The following is a 21933-nucleotide window of genomic DNA, read 5'->3' on the forward strand; positions in this document are numbered from 1 at the left end:
CACAGAGTTCATAAGGTGATGGTTCCTCTGGAACTGGAGTTACAGATCATGTGGGTGCTGCGTGTCAAAGCCAGAGACTCTGGAAGAGCAGTCAGTGCTTTTAACCATTGAGCCACCTGTGCAACCCCTAATTCCAGTAAATTCTTATGCGAGATTTACATTAGAGAATAAGAGTGTCAGTAAAACTAAAGACAAGTAGAAAGAGGACAAACATGAAGATATGAAATTATAAAGTAATTTGAGAGTGACCCTAACAGAAGCTTATGTTGGCCTGTGTTCTGACCTAAGAATGAGATGAGTCTTTCTTATTCCTCTGTCCAGAACCTTAATCTGTTGCACACTAGAGACAGCAAAGTGGATGTGCAGAGGCAGCAGGGAAAACAGAAGCAGATAGCAGGTAGAGACAGACAAATAGGGACATGCGCCAAATGTCAAACAAAACAAGGGATGAGATAGATGAGGGAACTTATTTTACACAAGGAGGACAAAAACATTCTGCAAATACTGGCTGGGAGTGAGTGGCAAAGAACCATGGGAGAATTTTGAGCCTTAATGGAGGGACACTGGCAGACAGAAGAAAGCACCATGAAATAAGAGGAGGAGGAGGGTAGGTTTACACCATGAAACACAAACACACACACACACACAGAGCAAAATTTGAGATAATCAAAGCTATTTGTGTTCATTTCTTATGGCTGCTATGCCATAGTACTACAAATGGGACGAGTTAAAACAAGAGAATTTTTTTTTCTCCAGTTCTTGAGGATGAAGGTCAAAAACTCAAAGGAGTGGCAGGACTGTGTTCCAGGAGGCTCCCTCTGCCCGGTTCCTGAAAACCCAACAAGCCTTGGTCTTGCTGGTATATGGCTGCCCCATACCAGCTCTGTGCATACAGATCCACTCCTGCTCTCTTTTTCCAGTGCATCTGGTCTCTACATGGCCACAAAGACACCTGTTACTGAATTTAGGTCTTGTCCCAGTAACAAATGCTCTCACCTAACATAACTACAGATCTAAAGATACTTACCCTAAGGTCACATTGCGAGGCTCCTGTCAGAATTATTGATGTACAGTATTCGACCACTATATTAATCAACATGACAGTGACCTGCTTTAATTGTACTTACTCATTCATTTGTTTAAAGCTAATACAGAAGAAACCTAAGGAAATCTTGGGTTTCTTCAGAGAAGTTTCATTCATGTTACTATACTTTGTCATTGTCTGTTCCCCTCCCTCACTGTTATCCATCGCTCTCCCCATTCTACCTGGCTCTTCTGCTTTCCTTTTATACTGTAATCTATTTATTTTTCACCTCAAGTTCTGTGACCCTCTCCCCCTCACATAAGCACACACAAGCAGATGCACATAGAATTTTAAATTTAGGTTCTACATGAGAGAAAGCAGGCAGTATTTCTGAGTCTGCATCATTTCCCGTAATGATTTCCAGTTGTGTCCATTTCCCACCCAGTTTCACTGTCTTTTTAAAGTGGTCATTCTGCTCTAAAAATGGTCCAGACTTCACAGCCAAAACCAGGTCTGCCTCCACAGGAAAGAATCCTGAGCTCTCTTCAGGTGCCCTTCAGCTCTGCAGTTCACACTGGGGGAACAGAACTCTGCAGTCTGTTTTAACCCCCACATTTCTTAAGTCTTTTTAGATTTTATATCCCATACACAGAGATCCTCAAATAGTTTACTAAGTTAAGTTTATACCTAAAATTTCATTTCCAAGCTCTGACATCGGCAATTAAAACTTTTTGTAAATAGCCATCATCATACCTTTCCTTTGTCTTCCATTAAGACTGTAGTGTTTTCTTCCATACTATACTTAACACACTATGCTTCAGGGCTTCGGTTTTCTTTATAGCTGAATTTTCAGGCAAATGAATTTATTTGTAATGCGAACTCCGACATATAACCTGGAGTAACCATGTATATTAGTGAAGTTAAAAGGGACCACAGCAGGGAGGGGGCACCAACCACAGGAAAACTAGAAAGGGGAGTAATGGGACACTGTTGCTATGAAATGGGGAAATGAGCGACTTAACCTGCAGAGGGAGGGAAACAGCAAGACTGAGGGAGAGGGAAGGGGAAAGACTCATAACACAAAGCCACAGGGAATAATTTTATGTTTATTTAACACACACACACACACACACACACACACACACACACTGTTTAACTGAAGTTACTCCAATTAAAGTTGACAATGCTCCCACAAAACACCATAAACCTTCTGCCTAGAAAACTTTCTGAGTTGCTGCTTGGGAGAGTCCAAGAGACCTCCAAACAATGCAGACACTGCTGTTGCTCTTGCTGCTTTGCAGAAAATGCCCTTCAGTCTTTGCTAAAGACAATCCACACTCTCCTGGAAGCCTCCTTACTAAGGACTGGCTCACAGTGTTGAAGGAGCCACACAACCTGCCAGGGAGAACAGAAACCACTGGCCCTCCCCTGTAGCACCACCAAACCCAAATAACCAGCACAGCAAGACAGTCTAAAAGGTGCAACAGCAGCACTTACATCATGGAGGTGACTAAAACCTAACTGGACTTAAGGCCTGATCAACAGGAGGGAATTCATGCCTGGCATTGTAAATTTAGCCACCTACCATGGCTGGTTAGGTCAGGAAACCTAGAGAACCTGTTATGTCCAGTCTCCCGAACAGTTAACTATATTCTAAGAGCGTCTCCTTACACCCACAGGTTAGTGAAACTCTCACTCCTCACCAAAGAATTTCTTTTTGCAGAAGACAGAGATCATTTCAGAACGCCACAGCTGGTCTCAATGTAGAGAACAGCTGACTGTGGGATGCCCAACCCAATGAAGACACTTAAAACACAACCCTACACTTTGGGCATGGGGACACAGTGGGAAACTGGGAGAAAGATTTTACAGACCAGAGGAGGAGGAAGTTTGCTATGAGGTAGTCTTAAAACAAAAATCCCCCATAACCGCCCCCCCCCCCCAAACACAGTGTGTATGGGAGTGGTGGGGAGGTGGAGGGTGTTCCTGGGAGAAGTAGGGTATGTGTGTGAATATGATCAAGATACACTGTATGGAATTCTCCAAGACTAAAAACCACTGTAAAAAGTTAAACTTCTAAATGTGAAGAGGATGAGGAATACTTGTCCATCCACTTAAATAAAATTTACCTGTATTTATAGTTAAAACCAGGCTCAGGAATACAGTTGTGAATATAATACTATTTTATTAACCAGAGTCCAATCTTTTCATAATTTTAAAACTACTTGAACAATGTTCAAACTGAACTAATAAATGCAAATCATTTTAAAATGGGAAGGTTTTAAAGAAAATCTTTGTTGATTTTTAGCTTACAAAAAAAGTTCACATTATGTAATAAAAATCAAAGTACAAAGACAGTAAAATGTGCCACAATTTTCATTACTCAAAGATAGCTCCATTATCATTATATTGAACAACCTTACAAATTTGGCATAAGCATACATTAGTATCTATAACATTACCCATGATTTTACTTACAAATATAGATGCTACCTAGAAAGGTACATTAAGAAGCTAGGCATGGTAGCATATACCTGCCATCTCAGAACCTAGAAGGTGGAGGCAAGTTTAGGGCTGCATACTGAGACACCTCAAAAATACCCTTACTCCCTCAAAGGAGGAGGGGGGAAGGAAGGAAAGACAAGCAGAAAACATTTACCATTTTCAACACCTTTATTCCCTCACTCAAATGGTTGTTTAATTTTTCCATGATAAACATGGCTAGATGGCATCATCTCATCAAATACTGCTTTCTGTTTAAGTACAATGCCATCGATTGAGTTGGGATGTAGTTAACTGGTTGAGTGCCTGCCTAACAGGTCTAAAGGCCAGGTTTTGATCCTAGCACTGGAATGATAAACACTATGATTTTAACCATTTCTCCACAAGCGAACACTGAAATACTCGTCGTCATTTAATGTTGTTACCAAAAATCTATGTACAGGGCTGACAAGATGACTTCATAGATAAAGATTCTTGCCACCAAGCTTGATGACTTGAATACATTTCCCAAAAGTCACTTGGCAGCAGGAAAAAACTGACTCCTGCAAGTCATCCTTTGACTTCCACACACAAGGTAGCAGTCACAGGCACAGGCAAATGCGTGCACATTTATGCACACACACACGCTTAAATCTTCTGACAGTTATTAACAAGTATTCTTGTTTTAAGAAATCAGATGGTATTGCTCTTGTTAAAATTGATATTTTTACCTTTTTATTGTTTTTCTTGAAATAAACGTTCACAATGAACTGACACATGAACACAAAAGAGAATGAAGAAAATATTAAAATTGCAAAGAAAAAAACCTGCTTCACACATAGCGAATATACAGTGTTGACAGTAAATGCTGTGCATCATCAATATTCTTTTATTCCCAGGGGTGAAAAAACATCATTCAGAAATTAATTTTAAAATGCTAGCAAGTTTCTTTAAGAAAGGTTATCTTTATTGCACTCCACATAAACCTGACTTCAGCAAGTCAAATGCTGTGTCTCTATTCATATATAACACTTGCAATGACTCTGCTTTGTCTCTGTTATATTTTAATTAAAAGTAGCTAAGCTATTTTTAGAATTAGGTGTTTGCATTCTAACTTTTTCTAATAATCACTCGTCTCTAAACATATGCTTGATCAATGTATTAAAGATTTGTCACTTAATTAAACAAATTCTTCCACTTAAAAGAAATCCTATAGACCAATCCTTTTATAGGAAGCCTATGATCAGGAATAAAAGCAATACAGTGAACACAGACTGAAATAAGTTCATACTTCTTTGCTTTCCAGTTGTGTAACCCTTACACACTCTGTATCTTTGACCCGTAACAATTAAACCTCTACAATGGAATTAACCCATCCCTTTCAAGTCTTCAAATTCTAACTCCATCCCTACGGTCAAGAAAACAGTTAAGACTATGAATAATCAACCCCAGGGAAAATGTCAGGTGTGATGGCACACAAATGTAACCCTAGCATTTGGGAGATAGAGGCAGGAGGATTCCAAACTCAAAGCCTGGGCTATGCAATGATTCTTCCCCTACACCTCAGTAAAGGGGAGAAACATGACACATAAGCCTGTTTATAGAGAACAAAGTAACAGTAGAAGGTGAGACACATCAAACACAGCAAGCAGCAGCTCTCATTATGTCAGGCAAATTCCTGAAGTCTCCAGGGGACTGATTAGGTCCTCAATTTCCATCTGAAAATTTCTCTTTCTTTTTTGAGTACTTGTTATTTATATTGTGTGAGAGAGTGTGTGCATACTTGCACAGGTGATGGTCAAAGAACATCTTGCAGGAATTTGCTCTCTCTTTTCACCATGTGGACTCTGGGAATCACACTCAGGTTGTCAGGCTTGGTGGCGAGTGCCTTCACCCACCATGCCATCTTGCCAGCCCATACCTACATAATGTTCTAGAAACATTTTGGTGACACACATATTGTTTCTCCTTTGTTTGCACTTCCTGTCCCTCTTAACTCCTTCCTCTTCTCAGGGTCTTCATAAACATATTTTTAATGAGGTTACTTGTAAGTATGTGTGTACAAGTGTCTGTGCGTGCACGGAAGGGTGCAAGTACCCACAGGTCAGAAAGGAACATGCGGTCACTCGGAGCTACAGTTAAAAGGTGCTCATGGATGGTCAGACTTGGGTACTTAGATCCACTCTGCAGGCCTCAGGACCAGGCACAGCAAGTGCTCTTACCTACTGAGCCGTCTTGTCTCTCCAGCCCTGGTTTTGAAACTTACTGTAGAGTAAGTTCTGTCTTGAGGTTTGTCTAACAACGCCTTGGGAACCAGAGGAGTATTTCAACATATTCAAGGCAGAAAAAAGACTAAACACAAGGCATCAAAACTTTTTTCTAAGTCACTAATTCCGTGAAAATGTTGCTAGCTGACAAAAGAATAAAAATGGTTTGGATAAGGAACACCGTTACACATAATTCAGAACAATAAGTAGTATTACTAAAACAGCATATTTATGATCTACCAATTGTTTAAAGAGATGTTGTCTAAAGTTAGGGTTTTATTGCTGTGAAGAGACAACAAGGCAACTACTATAAAGGAAAAGTTAATTGGTTCTGACTTATAGTTTCAGAGGTTTAGCCCACTATCACGGTGGAAAGCATGGTAGTGTGCAGGCAGATGTGGTACTAGAAAAGGATCTTTAGAGTCCTACATCTTGATGCGCAGGCAGCAGGACACTGTGTCACACTAGGCACAGCTTCAGTATGTAAGACCTTAAAGCCTGCCCCCAAAAGAAGACACTTCCTCCAACAAGGTCACACCTACTCTAACAGTTAAAGTCACACCTCTTAACAGCGCCACTCCCTGTGGGCTGGGCCAAACATTCAAACATGAGTCTAATGGGGGACATTCCTATTCAAACCACCACATTCCACTTCCTGGCCCCCATAGGCTTATAGCCATAACATAATACAAAATGCATTTAGTCTAACTTCAAATGTTCCCATAGTCTATCATAGTCTCAACAATGTTTAAAAATCCAAAGTTCAAAGTCTCTTCTGAAATTCATGCAATCTCTTAGCTGTAATCCCCTATAAAATAAAAATCAAAAATCACATACTTCCAACACTTTATGGCACAGGATATATATTATCATTCCAAAATGTGGGGAAGGGAGCAGACTGAGGAAATACTGGACCAAAGCAAGATCAATAAAGAGCTGGGCAAACTCTGCATCTCCATGTCTGATGTCAAAGCACTCTTCAGATCTCCAATTCCTTTCATCTTTGCTGATTGCAACACACTTCTTTTTCTTGGGCTGGTCCCATTCCCTGTTAGCAGCTTTCCTCAGCAGGTATTTCAAGAATCTGGCATCTCCAACATTTTGGGGTCTCCAAAGCAATCCAAGTTTCACCTTCACAGCTTCACACAATGCCTTCTCTAGGCCTCCATTCAGGGACACCCTTCACACACACCTGACCTCAGCATCTTTCCTTGGTCACAGAGGGAGATCACATAATCACTTTCTTCTATCCTTGACTCTAAAGCCAGAACCACATGGCAGAAGCTGCCAAGCTCTGCTGCTTGCTGGGGATGGAACACAGCTCCTTGTTCAATTACATCTTCCCTTAGCTTTCTGTTTTCTGTGGTTTCCTTCACTGCCTAAGTCTGGCTGTCACGGAACTTGCTCTGAATACCAGGCAGGCATTGAATGCAGAGATATGTACGCCTCTGTCTTCTGAGTGCTGTGCTACCACACCTGGTCCTAAGCTTGTCTTTAATTCATTTTCACAAGATGAAGTTTAGCTGGGAGGGATTTTGCCCTAAGGTTACTACTCCTCTAATTTCATTTAATATCTTTTAATCTGTTTATTTCTTTGAACACAGGATTTAATTCCATTCTATTTCCTGGTGTCACTTATATTTTTTTCTTCCTCCATTTTATCAAAAAGCTTTTTAAAAAAATTTATTATATATATATAAAAATTTATTATATATATATATGTGTGTGTGTGCTCTCTCTGGATATATCCCTGCATGCCAGAAGAGAGCATCAGGTCTCAATATAGATAGTTGTGAGCCACCATGTGGTTGCTGGGAACTGAACTCAGGACCTCTAGAAGAGCAGACATCTCTCCAGCTTTTCATAGTAGTTACCCACACAACAGAGTCTACACTAGGCTCTGCCAATGCAATTTATCTAAATCTTTTTCACTTTAGCCTCAAGCAGACTCTACAAGAGCAAAAAGCAGCCAGATTCTTCATCAAAATATCACAAGAACCATCTCTAGGCAACATAATAAAATTCTTATCTGAAACTTTTTGAGCCAGGCCCCCCACAATTCAAATCACCCTCAGCACCACTGTCTATCATGCTTCTAGTAGGATGGCCCATTAAGTACCACTTAAACTATTCCTCTGCTTTCCTAATCCAAAATCCCCAAATCCACATTCCTCCAAACAATACATGGCCAGGCCTATCACAGCAATACTGTGTTGCTGCTACCAACTTCTGTCTCAGTAAAGGTTTTATTGCTCTTCAGAGACTCCATGACAAAGGCAACCCCTACAGAGGACAGCACTTAATCTGGGCTGACCTACTGTTCCAGAGGTCAAGGCGGGAGGCATGGTAGCATGCTAAAGGAGCTGAGAGTTCTACATCTGGATCTGCAGGCAGCAGAAGGAGACTGTGTTCCACGTTGGGTACAGCTTGAGCATAGGAGAACTCAAAGCCCACCTCTACAGTGACACACTTCCTCCAACAAGGTCATACCTTCTTTAACAAGGCCACACCTAGTAACAGTGCCATTCCCCATGGGCCAAGCATTGAATAGGGGTTCATTCCTATTCAAACCACCACAGATGTATTTGCTTTTATTTTATGTGCATTCGCACACCCCTGTGTTTGTGCCACGTGCATGACTGGTGTCATGTAGTTAAGACAGTTGAGAGGTGCTATATGGGTTCTGGGAACTGAAACTGGTCACCTGGAAGATTAACAAGTATTCTTAACCACTGAGCCATCTCTTTAAATTTTAAATTTAGTTTCAGAGCTGGGTGTGGTGGCACAGACCTTTAATCCCAGCAAGTGGATTGCTGAGTGAGTTCCAGGACAGCCAGGACTACACAGAAAAACCTTGTCTCAAACAAACAAACAAACAAATTCTGTCACAGTTGAATCTGATACATCTTCTAAGTTCTAGACAGTAAAGGACTGATTCTGATTCTAGCCTTGTGCTGTCAGCAGTCAGTAGACTCTTTAAGTGGTAAGACTTCTTGGGAGGTATTCAAGTCAGTGGCCCTTACAGGGTAGCAGTTGGATTCCAGCATTTTCCCCTAACTTCTTGGGCAAGAAAGGAAATCTTATTGTAATATGGGCCCTCAACATGAAGTGTAGTCTCACCACAGGCTCAAAAGCAACAGTCAATTGATCATGCATTGAAATACACAAAATGTGAACCAAAATAAACCTTTTCTCTTTATAAGTGCTTGTTTCTGGTATTTTGTTATAGTAATGAAAAGCTAACAAACTTTCAATATTAAGGTAAAAAGGGAACAGAATAAATGCAAGGCTCCATATTTTCTACTGATGAATATAAATGGATAGATAAAATAAATGAATGAAATCAGAACCATCTGTATCATTGAAAATGTATCTCTGGCAAAATTTTATTTTAGTATTTATTAAAAATTCTGTGATCCACATTTTCTTTTTTGACCATGTCTCTAATTTTCTTTTTTCAGATGTAATTTTTTTAGTTTTTATTTTTTATAAGTTATTCACTTTATATCCTGATTGTACACCCCTCCCTCATCTCTTCCCAGTCCCACCCTTCCTCCCTCTTCCCCCCGCCCCCCGTCCTCAGAAAGGGGGAGTCTTCTACCCCTATCATCTGACCTAGTCTATTAAGTCTCATCAGGACTCCATGAATCTTCTTCCTCTGTGGCCTGATAAGGCCACTTTGCCAGGGGAAAGTCATCAAAGAGTAGGCAACCGAGTCCATGTCAGAGATAGCCCCTGTTCCCCTCACTAGGGTACTCACATGAAGACTAAGCTGCCTATGGGGGTCTAGGTACTCTCCATGCATGGTCAGTCCTTGGTTGGTATATCAGTCTCTGCGGGCCTCCCTGGGGCCACATCTGTTGGCTTTGTTGGTCTCTTTGTGGAGCTACTTGTGACCTCCAGGTCTTCTTCCTTTCCTTCCTTCCTTTTCTTTCTTTCTCTTTTTTTTTTCCTTTTCTTACTCTTTCACAACTGAGATTTTATTGGCTGAGGAGCAGAGTATACAGACATTTCAATTTTTAACACAAGTACTCAAAATCTAAAGTTACACATTGTGTTCACTACCCAAATGAAGAGTCATGTGTTGTTTCTCCCTGAACTTATTCCAGTGATGTTCCAGCCTCAAATTTGACACGTTTTCCTTAAGACCTCATATACAATCAAATACTCATATCCTCAACTCCAATGACCCACAATTTTATGCCACATACAATACACACTTAAAACTTTCATCTTTCACAGCACATTATCACCATTGTTAGGAAACTGGACTGCCATGACTAGAGACATTACAGTTCTGACAGGGCAAAAACCCAGGATTGGTTTTTTCAGGTTCTACTAAAACCATGGACCAGATAGAACTGAAAATATTCTAGATACAAATGCATGATGGAGATTCCAAATTTCTGTTTATATGCTCTGTATTGTAGGATATAAAACTAACCCCCTCTACGGAATGTTATGGTGACCCCTGAGATACTCACAGCCTCTCCCTAGTCAGTATTCTGCTATTTTCTGTCTTAGACAACCAGCAAATGACTTAACCTCTTAAAAAATCGTCTATACTTAAAAAACAGGATAAGATGGTATCCTGCCACCTCTTAAAAATGTTTATAGAACTACTAAAAACTCGCATTTAAAAAATAATTGACAAAAATATTCCTCTGGATTATGCAGAAAGGGAGGCAGGGACCACTGACAGACACAATGGATGGTTAGTTGGGCTTGGCTTCTTTCTCTTCTTCAGAGGCTGGACTCTGATTCTCTGTCTCTCCGTTTTCTGCAGGCAGATCTGCAGGTTGCTGGTCAGCCACTTCAGCCTGTTTGCCCTTTGCTCCCCTCTTCCGTTTTGTTTGCACTCTTTTGATCTCATGACTTATCCTTTCCCGCGGCCTTTTTACGCTTCTTGTCCACCTTGGCCTAGCAGAGCGGCGCTTAGGCTCTGCCTTCACTGCTCTAACAGTGCTAATCTTCTTCATAGGGCAGTGTGGGGTGGGAGACGCGTGGGACTTGGAGTCTGTCACACATCTGCGCTGCCTAGCTGCCACTGCACAAAATGCTGCGACCTGCCGTAAGGGAGCCCCTCCAGGTCTTTCTCTCCCTCCCTGCATTCTACCAAAAGTTTGGCTGAGTCGAAACAGGGTTTCTCTGAGTAGCATTGGCTGTAATGGACTCCACAGACCAGGCTGGCCTGGAACTCACAGTAATTCCTCTGTCTCTGCCTCCCTGAATGCTGGGATTAAAGGCGTGTACAACCATGCTTTTTTAAAAATAGGTTTTTATGTACATGATGAGTGCTCTGTCTTAATATACACCAGAAGAGGGAATCAGATCCCACTACAGTTAGTTGTGGGCCACCATATGGTTGCTGGGAATTGAACTCAGGATCTATGGAAGAGCAGCCAGTGCTCTTCACCACTGATCTATCTCTCCAGCCCGTGATTCACATTGTAAAAATTTTCTACTACTAGCCATGAGTGTAGTAACAACTCAGACCAATTAAATCTGGAGTTGTCAGAATCCTGTGTCCTCAGGGAATTTAGGCTGTATTTTCATGCGTTTTTGACTTTGAGACAGAGTCTTGACTCTGACTAGCTTCAAACTCACCATGCAGCTGAGACTGACCTTAATCTCCCGATCCTTCTGCCTCTACCTCAGAATGCAGGAATTATAGCTGTCATGTTACCACATCGGGCAAGTTTAATATTTTTACATTGTAATTGTGTCCTTGAATTCAGAACTAGGTGACCAGTGAAACTCAAGCACTTTTTATTACCATTTACTGTATTCATGAAGCTTACTCACTTTATTTGTGGAAAAAATATGATGGAATGATTAATAAATGTTTTTAAGTCTAAAGAATACAATGGAATAGTAACTTGTAAAGAAAGTACGAGTTCAGAGAGAAAAAAGAAATATAAAGTTGACAGTCATTAATTACTCATGTTTTTAAGAGATGGAAAATGTTGAACTGTTGCACATTTAAATTTTAAGGAGACCCATTTTAAGTTATGAATTAAGTGACAAATGAAACGTATCATTTACAAATACTAAACCTGGATGACACTCCTTGCAATAGTGAGCTTAAGGGCTTCAATCTGCCATGAAGCCTGCCTTGCCTCCTCCCTGCTACCTTTGCTGTGATGTTTCAGACAGGCTAGATGTCCAAGCTCAATAGACTCCCTGGTATTTTAGAGTTTCTAAGGGCAGAAGTTCCAATTAAAGTCATGAAGGTAGCACTTTCATACTTTATTGAAGAGTCCCATCAAGATCCCTCTTCCAGTCCTCTTCCAGTCCTCTACCGTTCCCAGCTACTGGTCCTTATTCCATCCATACTCAGCAATTCACTGCAGTGGTTTGAATGAGGATGCCCCCCCCGACCCCCACAGGCTTATATATTTGAAGCTGTTGCTTGGTTTAGGGAGGATTGGGGGTGTGGCCTTTAGGAAGAGGTGGGTCACAGGGGCAGGCCGGGCTCAGACTCTGCTGTTCAGGATGGAAGTTCTCAGCTACTGCTCCAGGACCGTATCTGCCTGTCTGCCTGCTGCCATACTTCCTGCCATCTATGATGATCATAGACTGGCTCTCTGAAACTATTAGTAAGCCCCAATTAAATGCTTTCCTTTACAAGTTGCCTTGGTCACAGTGTCTCTTCACAGCTACAGAAAAGTAAGTAAGACACATGCTTCACTTGTGGTAAAAAGAAACAGAAAGGAATACAGACTAAAGTCACACAGAGAACTGGACTTCTAAGTCACTCACACACCCAGTTGTATCACCTTGACAAACAACTTAAAGCTTATGTGTTCTCTACATTACAGACACTTGACACAAAATGCAGACAGGAAGCAACAGGTAAGAGTATAGGGCAAATCCAGATCTGCCTTTCTTCTCCTCCTCTCCTTCACAGGACAGACTGCCAGATGCCGGAAGGCAGCAGTGCTCTACCATCCTGCACAGCAATGTCCACCCCCAACTCAACTCCTTCCGGGTGAAACCAGTGTCCTTTTCCCTCCAAATAAAGTGTCTCTAATTTATTTAGTCACCCACCAAACACACCATTTTCTATCTCTTATCTCTGGGTCACTGACAGCATGATTAGTTAGATCTTCCTTAGAACATGGCCTCTACAATGAAATATTTCCAGTATGCTCTGAAAAGCCCAGGGTGATCAAATGTGTCAAATGCATTTTCTTTACTCATATTCATCAACATTTGTAATCCGTGAACCTAAACGTCTGATGATAGTCCACTTACCTTCATAGCTGAAGCAGATGAAATTAGTAGGATTAAGGCAGTTGGAACAAAGATTCCTCTATCAAGACACTTAACAGCCCAGGGCTCTATGCTACTGGGCACAAATGGCATCAGCTAAAGAAATCAAACGTGTAGGTTTTACTTCAAAATGAATTATATAAACAACAGTAATTATTATTTTTAGTATTGAAGCAAGGACAATGTGTCTTTATTAAACACCATTTTCGTGTATCTTGAGTGGTCCAAAGCTGTATTTTAGTCTATTCAAAACTTTGAGTAGCGTAGGCTTTGCTGAAATTCAAATTACCAAGTTAACAATTATCTTCTGAAAGTTAAGAGCCATCTTTACCAGTAGGTGGAGCCATGGAGCAGCAATCCAAACTTTCTGCTCAAAGCTGGGCTACAAGCAAAACCCTTGGGTCCACCACAAAAGCAGCAGCACAGGTGTCCCTTACAAACTGAGTGACTCCCATCCCCTATGGTGAAGAGTCAATGCTAACAACAATTTTGCATAATGCACAATTAGAAACTGATGATAGATGGATTAGGACTAATTACGAAGGATTGTGGGATATGCAAAAGAAATTTCACTAGAAAAATGCAAATAGTTCAAAAAGTACACTCCAGAAAGCATACTCTTGCTCACTATAATCAAAACAAGCCCAGAGGTAGCCCATTTATGACACATATTTATAGTGTCTGGTGAATATGAGAGATGAAAGGAGAATGATTATCTCTCTTGGTACAGTGAAAGGACAGAGCCTGTAGAGAAAGCCAAACAATGCCATTCACTTTGACACGAGCTAGTGATTCCAAAGACTTTATCTAGCATGCATGAAGGCATCTATTACAGAGAGTTCAGGTACAAAAACAAAAGCTTGGCAGAAAATGTTCAGCATTTGAAGAATGTACTACTGATCCATCAACCTGACTCCTACTAATGATCAGTAAGCAATGATCTACACACTTGCTTTGCAGTTGTTTCATTAAAACTCAACTGAACTTTCATGTCCTGAGTCATACCCACATTTCAACTGACCACCACTACCTACATAGTTGGTGACAATCATCCCGTAACATCACGCTGGAGAGTGCGGAGTACAGATCTATCGACACAATGGACCTTCTCCCCTGCCTCCTACACTTACTACTGGTCTTCAGTCCTTGGCCTAAGGATCATCAGCTACACTGGCTTACCCCAGTTTATTACAGGATCCTAGGTGTTTCCTCACACTTGATAACTCCAATACACTAACTACCAATGGATATTTTTCTCCCTTAAATCCGTATAAAGAGGGTAAAAAAGAAAAAAAAAACCAAAACTTTAGGACAGCAGGATCAAAGTACTTTTCTTTTTAAATTATGAATCCTTTATATTTCCTAACATCTAATACAAGGACTCCTGTAAGTGTTCTGTATTTGTAAGACTTCGTATGGGCTTTTCTTTCTATGGATAGTATCTTTTAAAAAAGATTTTTCAGTGTTGCATACCTGTAATTCCAAAACAGAAATAGAAGAAGTAGAAGCTCAAAATCCTTAGCTACATAATGAGTTCAAGATTAGCCTGGCTGCAGCCTTCCACAGAGGGCCCCTGACTCTACCCGTGAGGGAATCGAAGGAGATACTGAGATTCATAGCCAAAGTTTGGGCAGACTGCAGGAAACCTTATGGAAGAAGGGGTAGATAGAAAGACCTGGAGAGAACAGAACTCAACAAGGAGACCAACAGAGCCAAAATACCTGGGCACAGGGGCCCCTGCAGAGACTTATACTCCAACGAAGGTCCATTCATGGAGAGAATCTGGACACCCCAGCTCAAAGGAAGCCCATAGGCTGCTCAGTTTCCAAGTGGGTTCCTTAGTAAGGGGAGCTTATCTGTCTCTGATATGAACTCAGTTGCTGGCTTTTTGATCACCTCCCCCCAGTGTGTGTGTGTGTGGGGGGGGGTGTAGCCTTACCAGCCCACAGAGGAAGACAATGCAGCCAGCCCTGATGAGAACTGATAGGCTAGGGATAGATAGTAGGGGAGGGGCATAGAAGGAGGGTGGGTGGGACTGGGAGGAGACGAGGGAGGGGGCTACAGCTGGGATACAAATTGAATAAAGTGTAATAAATAATAAATAAACTGGAGACCTTGTCTCAAACAACCAAAAGTGGGGTGATGGGGAGAGGACACAAGAATTCTAAATGAGACGTCAAAGGTGACTCACTGTGATATTAATCCCAGCATTTTGAAGACAAAGCAGGAAGCTTACAGGTTTGAGAACAGCCTGAAGTACCCTGTGAGTTCTAGACTATTTAGAACAACACAATCAGACTATATATAATAGATTATATCCATATTCTGTAAACTAATACTTTGTTCAGTAAAAACACATATTCTTATATTTAAAAAATTAAACCTTAAATTACTAACGCAAATAAAATTTGTTCCTATGCCTCTACCTTAGTTACTTTTCTATTGCTATGGTAAAACACTAGGACCAAAGAAATCTGTTTTGTAGTACATCATGCAGGGACACTGGGCCAGAGCATGGAGGCAGGTGCAGATGCACAAGCCATGGAGGAGGGCTGTTTGCTGGCTTATTCTCATGGCTTGCTCAGTCTGCTTTACTCAGAACCCTCAGCCCAAAGGTGACACCACCTAGACTGAGCTGCACCTTTCCTCACTTATCATCCATCAATCAAAAACAAAACAGAAAATGCCCCCACCACTGGCCAGAACCCCAGTTGAGGTTCTCTCTTCCCAAATAACTAGCTGTGTCAAGCTGACATAAAACTAGCCAGCACAACCTCTAAATCTGACTAATCCCTCCAAGTGCAGTGCTCCAGCACCCCCCCCCAGCACGCCACCTCAACTTTCATATTTACTGAAGCATAAACACGTAAAACATCGATGGTGAAGACAGCACAAGTCGTGCCTTCTTTCTTTTCAAATATGAACTTTGTTCTGAAAGACTAATGTTTAAACTCCTCTATGCAACCTGCATCCAAAATGGCAACAAATAGGATCCGTTTATCATCCTCACTCTTCAAATAATTCAAGAATCTTGATTTAGTTGTTTGAAAAAAAATCACTGCATGACTGGTTTAACATACAATGTCAATGTCAGTGTTGCAGAGGTGAATTCTCCAGGTTAAGTTTTACCATTTGAGCACAAAACAACTGTCACACAAATCTTTTTTTTTTTTCTTTCAACTTGGAAAATTTGACTCTGTGCAGGGTTTTGTTTTTTTTTTTTTTTTTTTTTTTGGCTAATCTCTGTTATACAACACTGAAGTCCCTAAGCTAAACATCTCTACAGTGCTTTTAAAAATCTTGCCAGCTTAGGAGAAATTTTCCCATCCGTCACTCGTGGTATGTCAGCTGTCAACTTGTGCTTCTATCTGGGTGAATGGCCAGTAGCCACTTGTAATTCCATTTTATATTTCCTGCTACTTAGGAAAGTCTGCTCAATCTCACAGGCTTTGAGACGATACTCAAATGTATGTTGATTGCTCAGTCCTGTTTTAAGTTTTACTAAGAGTGTGAGTGAGTGTGTGTGTGTGTGTGTGTGTGTGTGTGAGTGTGTGTGCTGAGTGTTTAGGGGTGGGGCATTTGCGTGCTACAGCGTAAATGTGGCGGTCACAGAACAACTATGGACTTGAGTGGCCAGGCTTCCATGGTCTGGCATTAAGTGCCTTTTTTCTGCTTGTTGTCTGGATCATTTTTAAGTCTATAATTCTGAAACCAAATTTTAGATAAATAACCCATTATTGTACTTTGATCTCCTCACACTGTTTCATACTTAAAATTGAAGCTCAGCTGACTCTGCAGTAGTTTCATCTATTCATTCACTCAAATATTTATTACTCCCTATTAATGGCTGGGTTTCAGTACTGTGGGAAAAATAAAAAAAACAGGATGATAGCTGGCTTTGAACATATTTTAAAACAAAAAATTTGTAATTAAAATTCTACTTAGTAACTGAAGAAAAAAAAATGAAGTCTTTTAAATAATATTGCAAAACCACCTAGACTTCTGCCAAGTTCTGTAACCATAAGCTTAGGAACTAAAGATTCAAGGGTAGTGGAAGCTTGTAATTCAACCACATACTTGTTTTAAAGAGCTCTGAATAAGATTCCAAGATTATTTACCTCCCTTTTCCCATTACCTCTTCCATCTATCCTGTAAGTATTCAGTTCCAATACATGATATACTATTAAGTGATACACAAGGCCTTGATAATGGTAACACATCCACCTCAACCTCTGGGTGAGTTTATGAGCCCTGGAACACTAAGCAAACACTGACCAGGAGAACAATATTCAGTAAGGAAAATTTTCTGTCTCAAACCTAAGGAATTCCAACATACTTTCTTAGAGATCTGTAAACTGTTTAGAACTTTTAAGAGCTAGTAAAATAGGTATACTTCTACAGTATTTGCTTTATTTGCCACAATTGTAGATTTAAAATTCCATTACTCATTTAAATCTTTGTCTAGGGATGAACAAAGAAAAATGGACCTTAAATTGGTCTTTGTGGGTTAATTAAAACACTAGGTAAAAACCCTTGGGATCAAGCTTGCTTTCAATCCCTTGGAATCTTCCCTCTCATTCATTTCCGCCTCAAGAAGCAGGAACACATAGTGCATATTTTATAACTTTATATAAAGAGATTGCCTTTACCTTTTATATGTAACTGAAAAAGGGTGTTTGTTATATTTGCTCATCTGTGGAAGTAAGCAGTATTTTGAAATTAAAAAGTTACTTCCATTAAAGACCTTTATTTACTATTATGAAAAACCTTCTCACCATCACTTTAATATCTTTTAAATTCTGAAACTTTTATTTTTGGTTTTTCAAGACAGTTTCTTTGTGTAGCCTTGGCTGTCCTGAACTCATTTTGTAGACCAGGTTGGCCTCAAACTCACAGAGATCCCCCTGCTCTGCCTCCCTGAGTCCTGGGAGTGTACCACTGTGCCTGGCAAACTGAAATTCTGGAAGTTTAAGGTGTGTTAAGCAATAATAAAAATACAGTTCACACACGACCCTTCAAAGTAGGTAGCAAAAGCATTATTTGAAATTCCACTTAGTGTTCTACACTGAATTTATTAGCATACAACCTTGTATCAAGAAAGAGTCTGATCTTAAATAAGAATTCCTCAAAAAGACACTCACATAGAACCTCTTGCTGTATCTATCTTGCAGGCCAAAAACCAAAAAGGAAAAAGACAAATGACAAATAGAGTTTAGTGTAAGCAAAATTTCTAAAAGATACTGTCTATACTACCTGTTTTCAGAAATACCTCGCTCGTGATACACTACAACTGAGTCGTTAACACGGGTTGCCATAAAAGGTAATACTAAGTAACAGGAAAAAAATGGAAAACTTCATTTTACAAAATGATTGTTGGAGCCAGTGTGATAGTTCAGGCCTTCTACTTGAAGTCTGAAGCAGGGGGATGGATTATGAGTTAAAGGCAAGAGTGGACAATTTAGAAAGTCTTTGCCATAAACAAACATAGAAAAGAACAAATGAATGAATAAATGGCTAAGGCTCACTGATTTGGAGTGCTAGCCTAGCAAATGTGAGACTCTAAGTACACTCCCGCCTAGTACCCATCCCAAAAGTAATCTCATAAACTCAGAACTTCTGGCAGCAGGCAATGAGGGCACCAGGTTCATATGCCAACAAAGTAAAATTCTTCTGTCTCTTTATTCTAAATCTGGCAACCAACATTAGCCCAACTACGGAGTTGAGCCAAAAATTTCACAGAAAAAATAAAAATGCTCAGGACAATTGGTGTTGGGCCATCAGAAACAAAGTCCTTTGTGAATGCTCATCAGTGGTTTCTCTCCTAAAAACTCCTTTATCAAATCAGAAAATTATTCGAAACCATCAACTTCGCACACTAGTTCCTGACACCTAGGCCCAAACGCTGAAAGGAAGCAGTTTGGGTGAGGACCACAATGGGACATCTAGGCCCATTGTTCTGAGAACCTCAAGACCAGTGTGGCATGCAAACCCGCACAGGTGTCCGGGAGGACCAGGGGGGCGGGGGCGAACAGGTGTGCTCGGGGGGTCACTGCTAAGGAACAAGGGGCCCAACCTGCATGAGGAATGGGAATAGGAGGGGAGGACAAAGTCACTGCTTGGGGCTAGCAGCAGGCTTGACCGGCTAGCACCGGGAGTGGGGGGACCGGGTGTCACAGAGTCTGTGGGCATTCAGCTCAGAGAAAGGCACTCGGATGGACAGACCAGCCTACAGAACCTGAGACAAAAGACAAAAGCGCGGAACGGCTGGTGCGGGCCCCGGGGCGGCGGTTACCTGCGAGAGCTGCCGGGGATGCGAGCAGCCGAAGAGCGCGGAGCTGGAGCTGAAGCTGATGGCTCCTCGGCGGCTGAGGACGTGCTGGGGGACCGGCCTGTCCAGGGGCAGCACCGGCAGCTGGTAGCATACTTCCATCGAACACGCCCGCCTCGCCTCCGCGCGGCGCCCGCCCCTGCGCTGCGAGGGGGCCGCGCTGCGGGGACCCGGGGCCGAGGCGCGCGCGGGGCGGGCGGCGCTGGCGTCGGCGGACGCCTCCCAGCCCTCCGCACCGCCGGCGGCGGGAAGGGCTGCAGCGGCCGCGGGGCGCGGAAGGCGGCCCCGCTGCCCCGGGGCTGCGGGGTGTGAGAGCGGGCCCGGCCGGGAGCACAGCAGCGAGCAGCTCGGCCGCCGGAGCCCTGCCCCTCCCCTCCCCGAGCCTCACTGCTCACCGCCGCCGGCGCGAGCCCGGCGTAATTCACACTTTGCAGCCGCGGACCCTGCGCCAACCACGGCCGGCGCCCCCGTGACGTCACGACGCCGCGCCGCCGGCCCCGCGCCGCCGCCGCCGCGCCTGGGAGCCCGCCGGGGGCCAGGAGGAGGCTGCCTGCGTCCGCTGGGCGCCGCGCTCCGCGCCCCTCGGCCCCTCCCGTCTCCCCGCAGCTCCCTCCCCGCAACCCGCGGCGCTTGCGCAGGAGTGTCGAGCGGGCCACCCTCGGGCGCACGCACCCGTGGTTTGTTTGGGCTACGTGACAGGGGCTGTTGCGTTCCGGCAAGCCCCCGTCCCCCAGCCCCTAATCCCGGAGTCCTGGGCGCCCTCACGGCTTGTGTCCCCATCTGGGATTCCCGATCTAGGGCTTCGCGGGAGACCGCTGCGACGGTGACGTCAGCAGACCTCACGAGCCCTCCCGCTACGTCACGGTCCATGCCCTAGCAAGGCAAAGCTGCAGTGGCTTGCCTTGGCAGGTGAGGCCGCAGGCGATCGGGCTTGCAGGTCGGAGAGAGGGGCCAAAATTACTCCAGAGTGAGAAGGAGGGTCTTCGGGTGGAGAAAAGTAAAATTCTACAACCAAGAAAATATATGAGAAATGACGGTATTGAGAAGGCAGAGGGGAACAAGGAGGAAGATCCACTAGCCAAACGTGACCCCTCTTTGTTAGCTTTTGCTGCTTAGAATGTTGGAAAAGCTCTTCGCCTATTTTGGTAAAATGAGGATATAATTTGCTTGTTCTTTGAAGTTTTTTCCCCCCAAACACCAAAGCTTTTCCGCAAGAGCTGACTTTATGATGCGTTTAGCATCAGATAGTTGAACCTGAACAACCTCTCCCCTGCTGGCAAAATTGATTTTTGGATCATTTCTCAGGGGCATCTAATCTCCCAGTTACTTGAGATGCTCATTGGCAAGGTGGCAGGCCTTTGCAAGTACAGCGTGAGCCTGGCCGTGATCAGATAAACGGACAAATGTGTATCTTCTTATTATTTAAGCTGCGTGCCCCTGTGTATTTTCTACTTGCCTGGTCTTCATCATGTGATATGATCCCTTCTGTGTTGTGGAATTTGTCTTCACTGGATGATGAAGCACTAACTTAGCTGCTTTTAGTGCAGCAACTGATCTCACTGCCTTTGAAATCCTAATTACTCCCTACTCCCCTGACATGTAGATGTGTTAAGCATATCATTTGGGATTATGCTGAGCACTTTCACCCATTTACTTTTCAGAAAAATCGTTCTCACACAATCGACTAAATTGTAGATAGACTCATCAAAAACAAACAAACAAAAACTTGCCCAACACCTTCATAGATACATCTCAAGAGCTAAACCTCAAATGATGTGTACGCTACATCTGGTGGGCATGATGGTCGCACATACCTGCAATTGCAGCTCCTGGTGCAGCAGGTTGAAGAGTTCAAGGTCAGCCTAGGCATCATAGTGAGTCCAAAACCGGGCAGACTACATAGTGAAATGCCGTCTCAAACAACAAAACCATTTGAGTAACTCTACACAAAGCTAATACTGGTAAGATTTGTGTTTTATAAAATGTACCACATTTAATAATTTTCAAGTAGTTAATTAAATAATGAGAACCACCACAAAGGAGGCAACTAAACAGTACATCTCCGGTAAGGTATATTAATGTACCTCTATGAGTCAAGAACCCTGCTAGGTATTCTACATGCAGTATTTTTCTAAGATAAGCAATCAGTTTCCAAAAGTAACTCACTTGCCATAATAAACTCTGGTCTGTGAACCATATGTTTTCCACCACACCATGCAATATATCAGCGCGAGAAATTTATTTGTTTTCAGTGTTCTTGGGGAGGGTTCATCAGAGCAATGCCAGAAAGGGGCTGGAGGAGGTGTTAAAGAGAGATTTCAAGGGATTGCCTCAAGATTGCCTAAACTGAAATCTGGAAAGTAGACAGACTGTAAGAGTTGATCTTGCATTCCAGGATCTGAAACCTTTAAGAGAAAACCACTGAGCTGAAAAGGCAGGCAGGGTTGCTGCTTCTCAGAAAACCTAAATCTTTGTTCTTAAACCCTTCAAGTGTATAGATGAGGCCCAGCTACTTTAATGAGGATAATCTGCAGATTACGGGGGGGGGGGGGGGGGGG

The 21933-nt window shown here is 42.5% G+C and overlaps 1 protein-coding gene and 1 pseudogene across 2 annotated transcripts in view; both read right to left on the minus strand.

Moving 5' to 3' along the window:
- Pde7a (phosphodiesterase 7A) overlaps positions 1-19601 on the minus strand; it is an 87267-nt gene extending 67666 nt beyond the window's left edge. For both annotated transcript variants that reach the window (XM_060385743.1, XM_060385742.1), the window contains exon 1: positions 19340-19601. In XM_060385743.1, coding sequence (XP_060241726.1) covers positions 19340-19477 — 138 coding nt within the window. In that variant the 5' untranslated portion in view covers positions 19478-19601. The remainder of the gene's footprint in view (positions 1-19339) is intronic.
- On the minus strand, positions 3424-11615 carry LOC132654735 (non-histone chromosomal protein HMG-14-like; annotated as a pseudogene).
- Positions 19602-21933: the final 2332 nt, after the last annotated feature.

This window comes from Meriones unguiculatus, chromosome 6 (assembly GCF_030254825.1).
Source record: "Meriones unguiculatus strain TT.TT164.6M chromosome 6, Bangor_MerUng_6.1, whole genome shotgun sequence".
Taxonomy (NCBI): Eukaryota; Metazoa; Chordata; class Mammalia; order Rodentia; family Muridae; genus Meriones; species Meriones unguiculatus.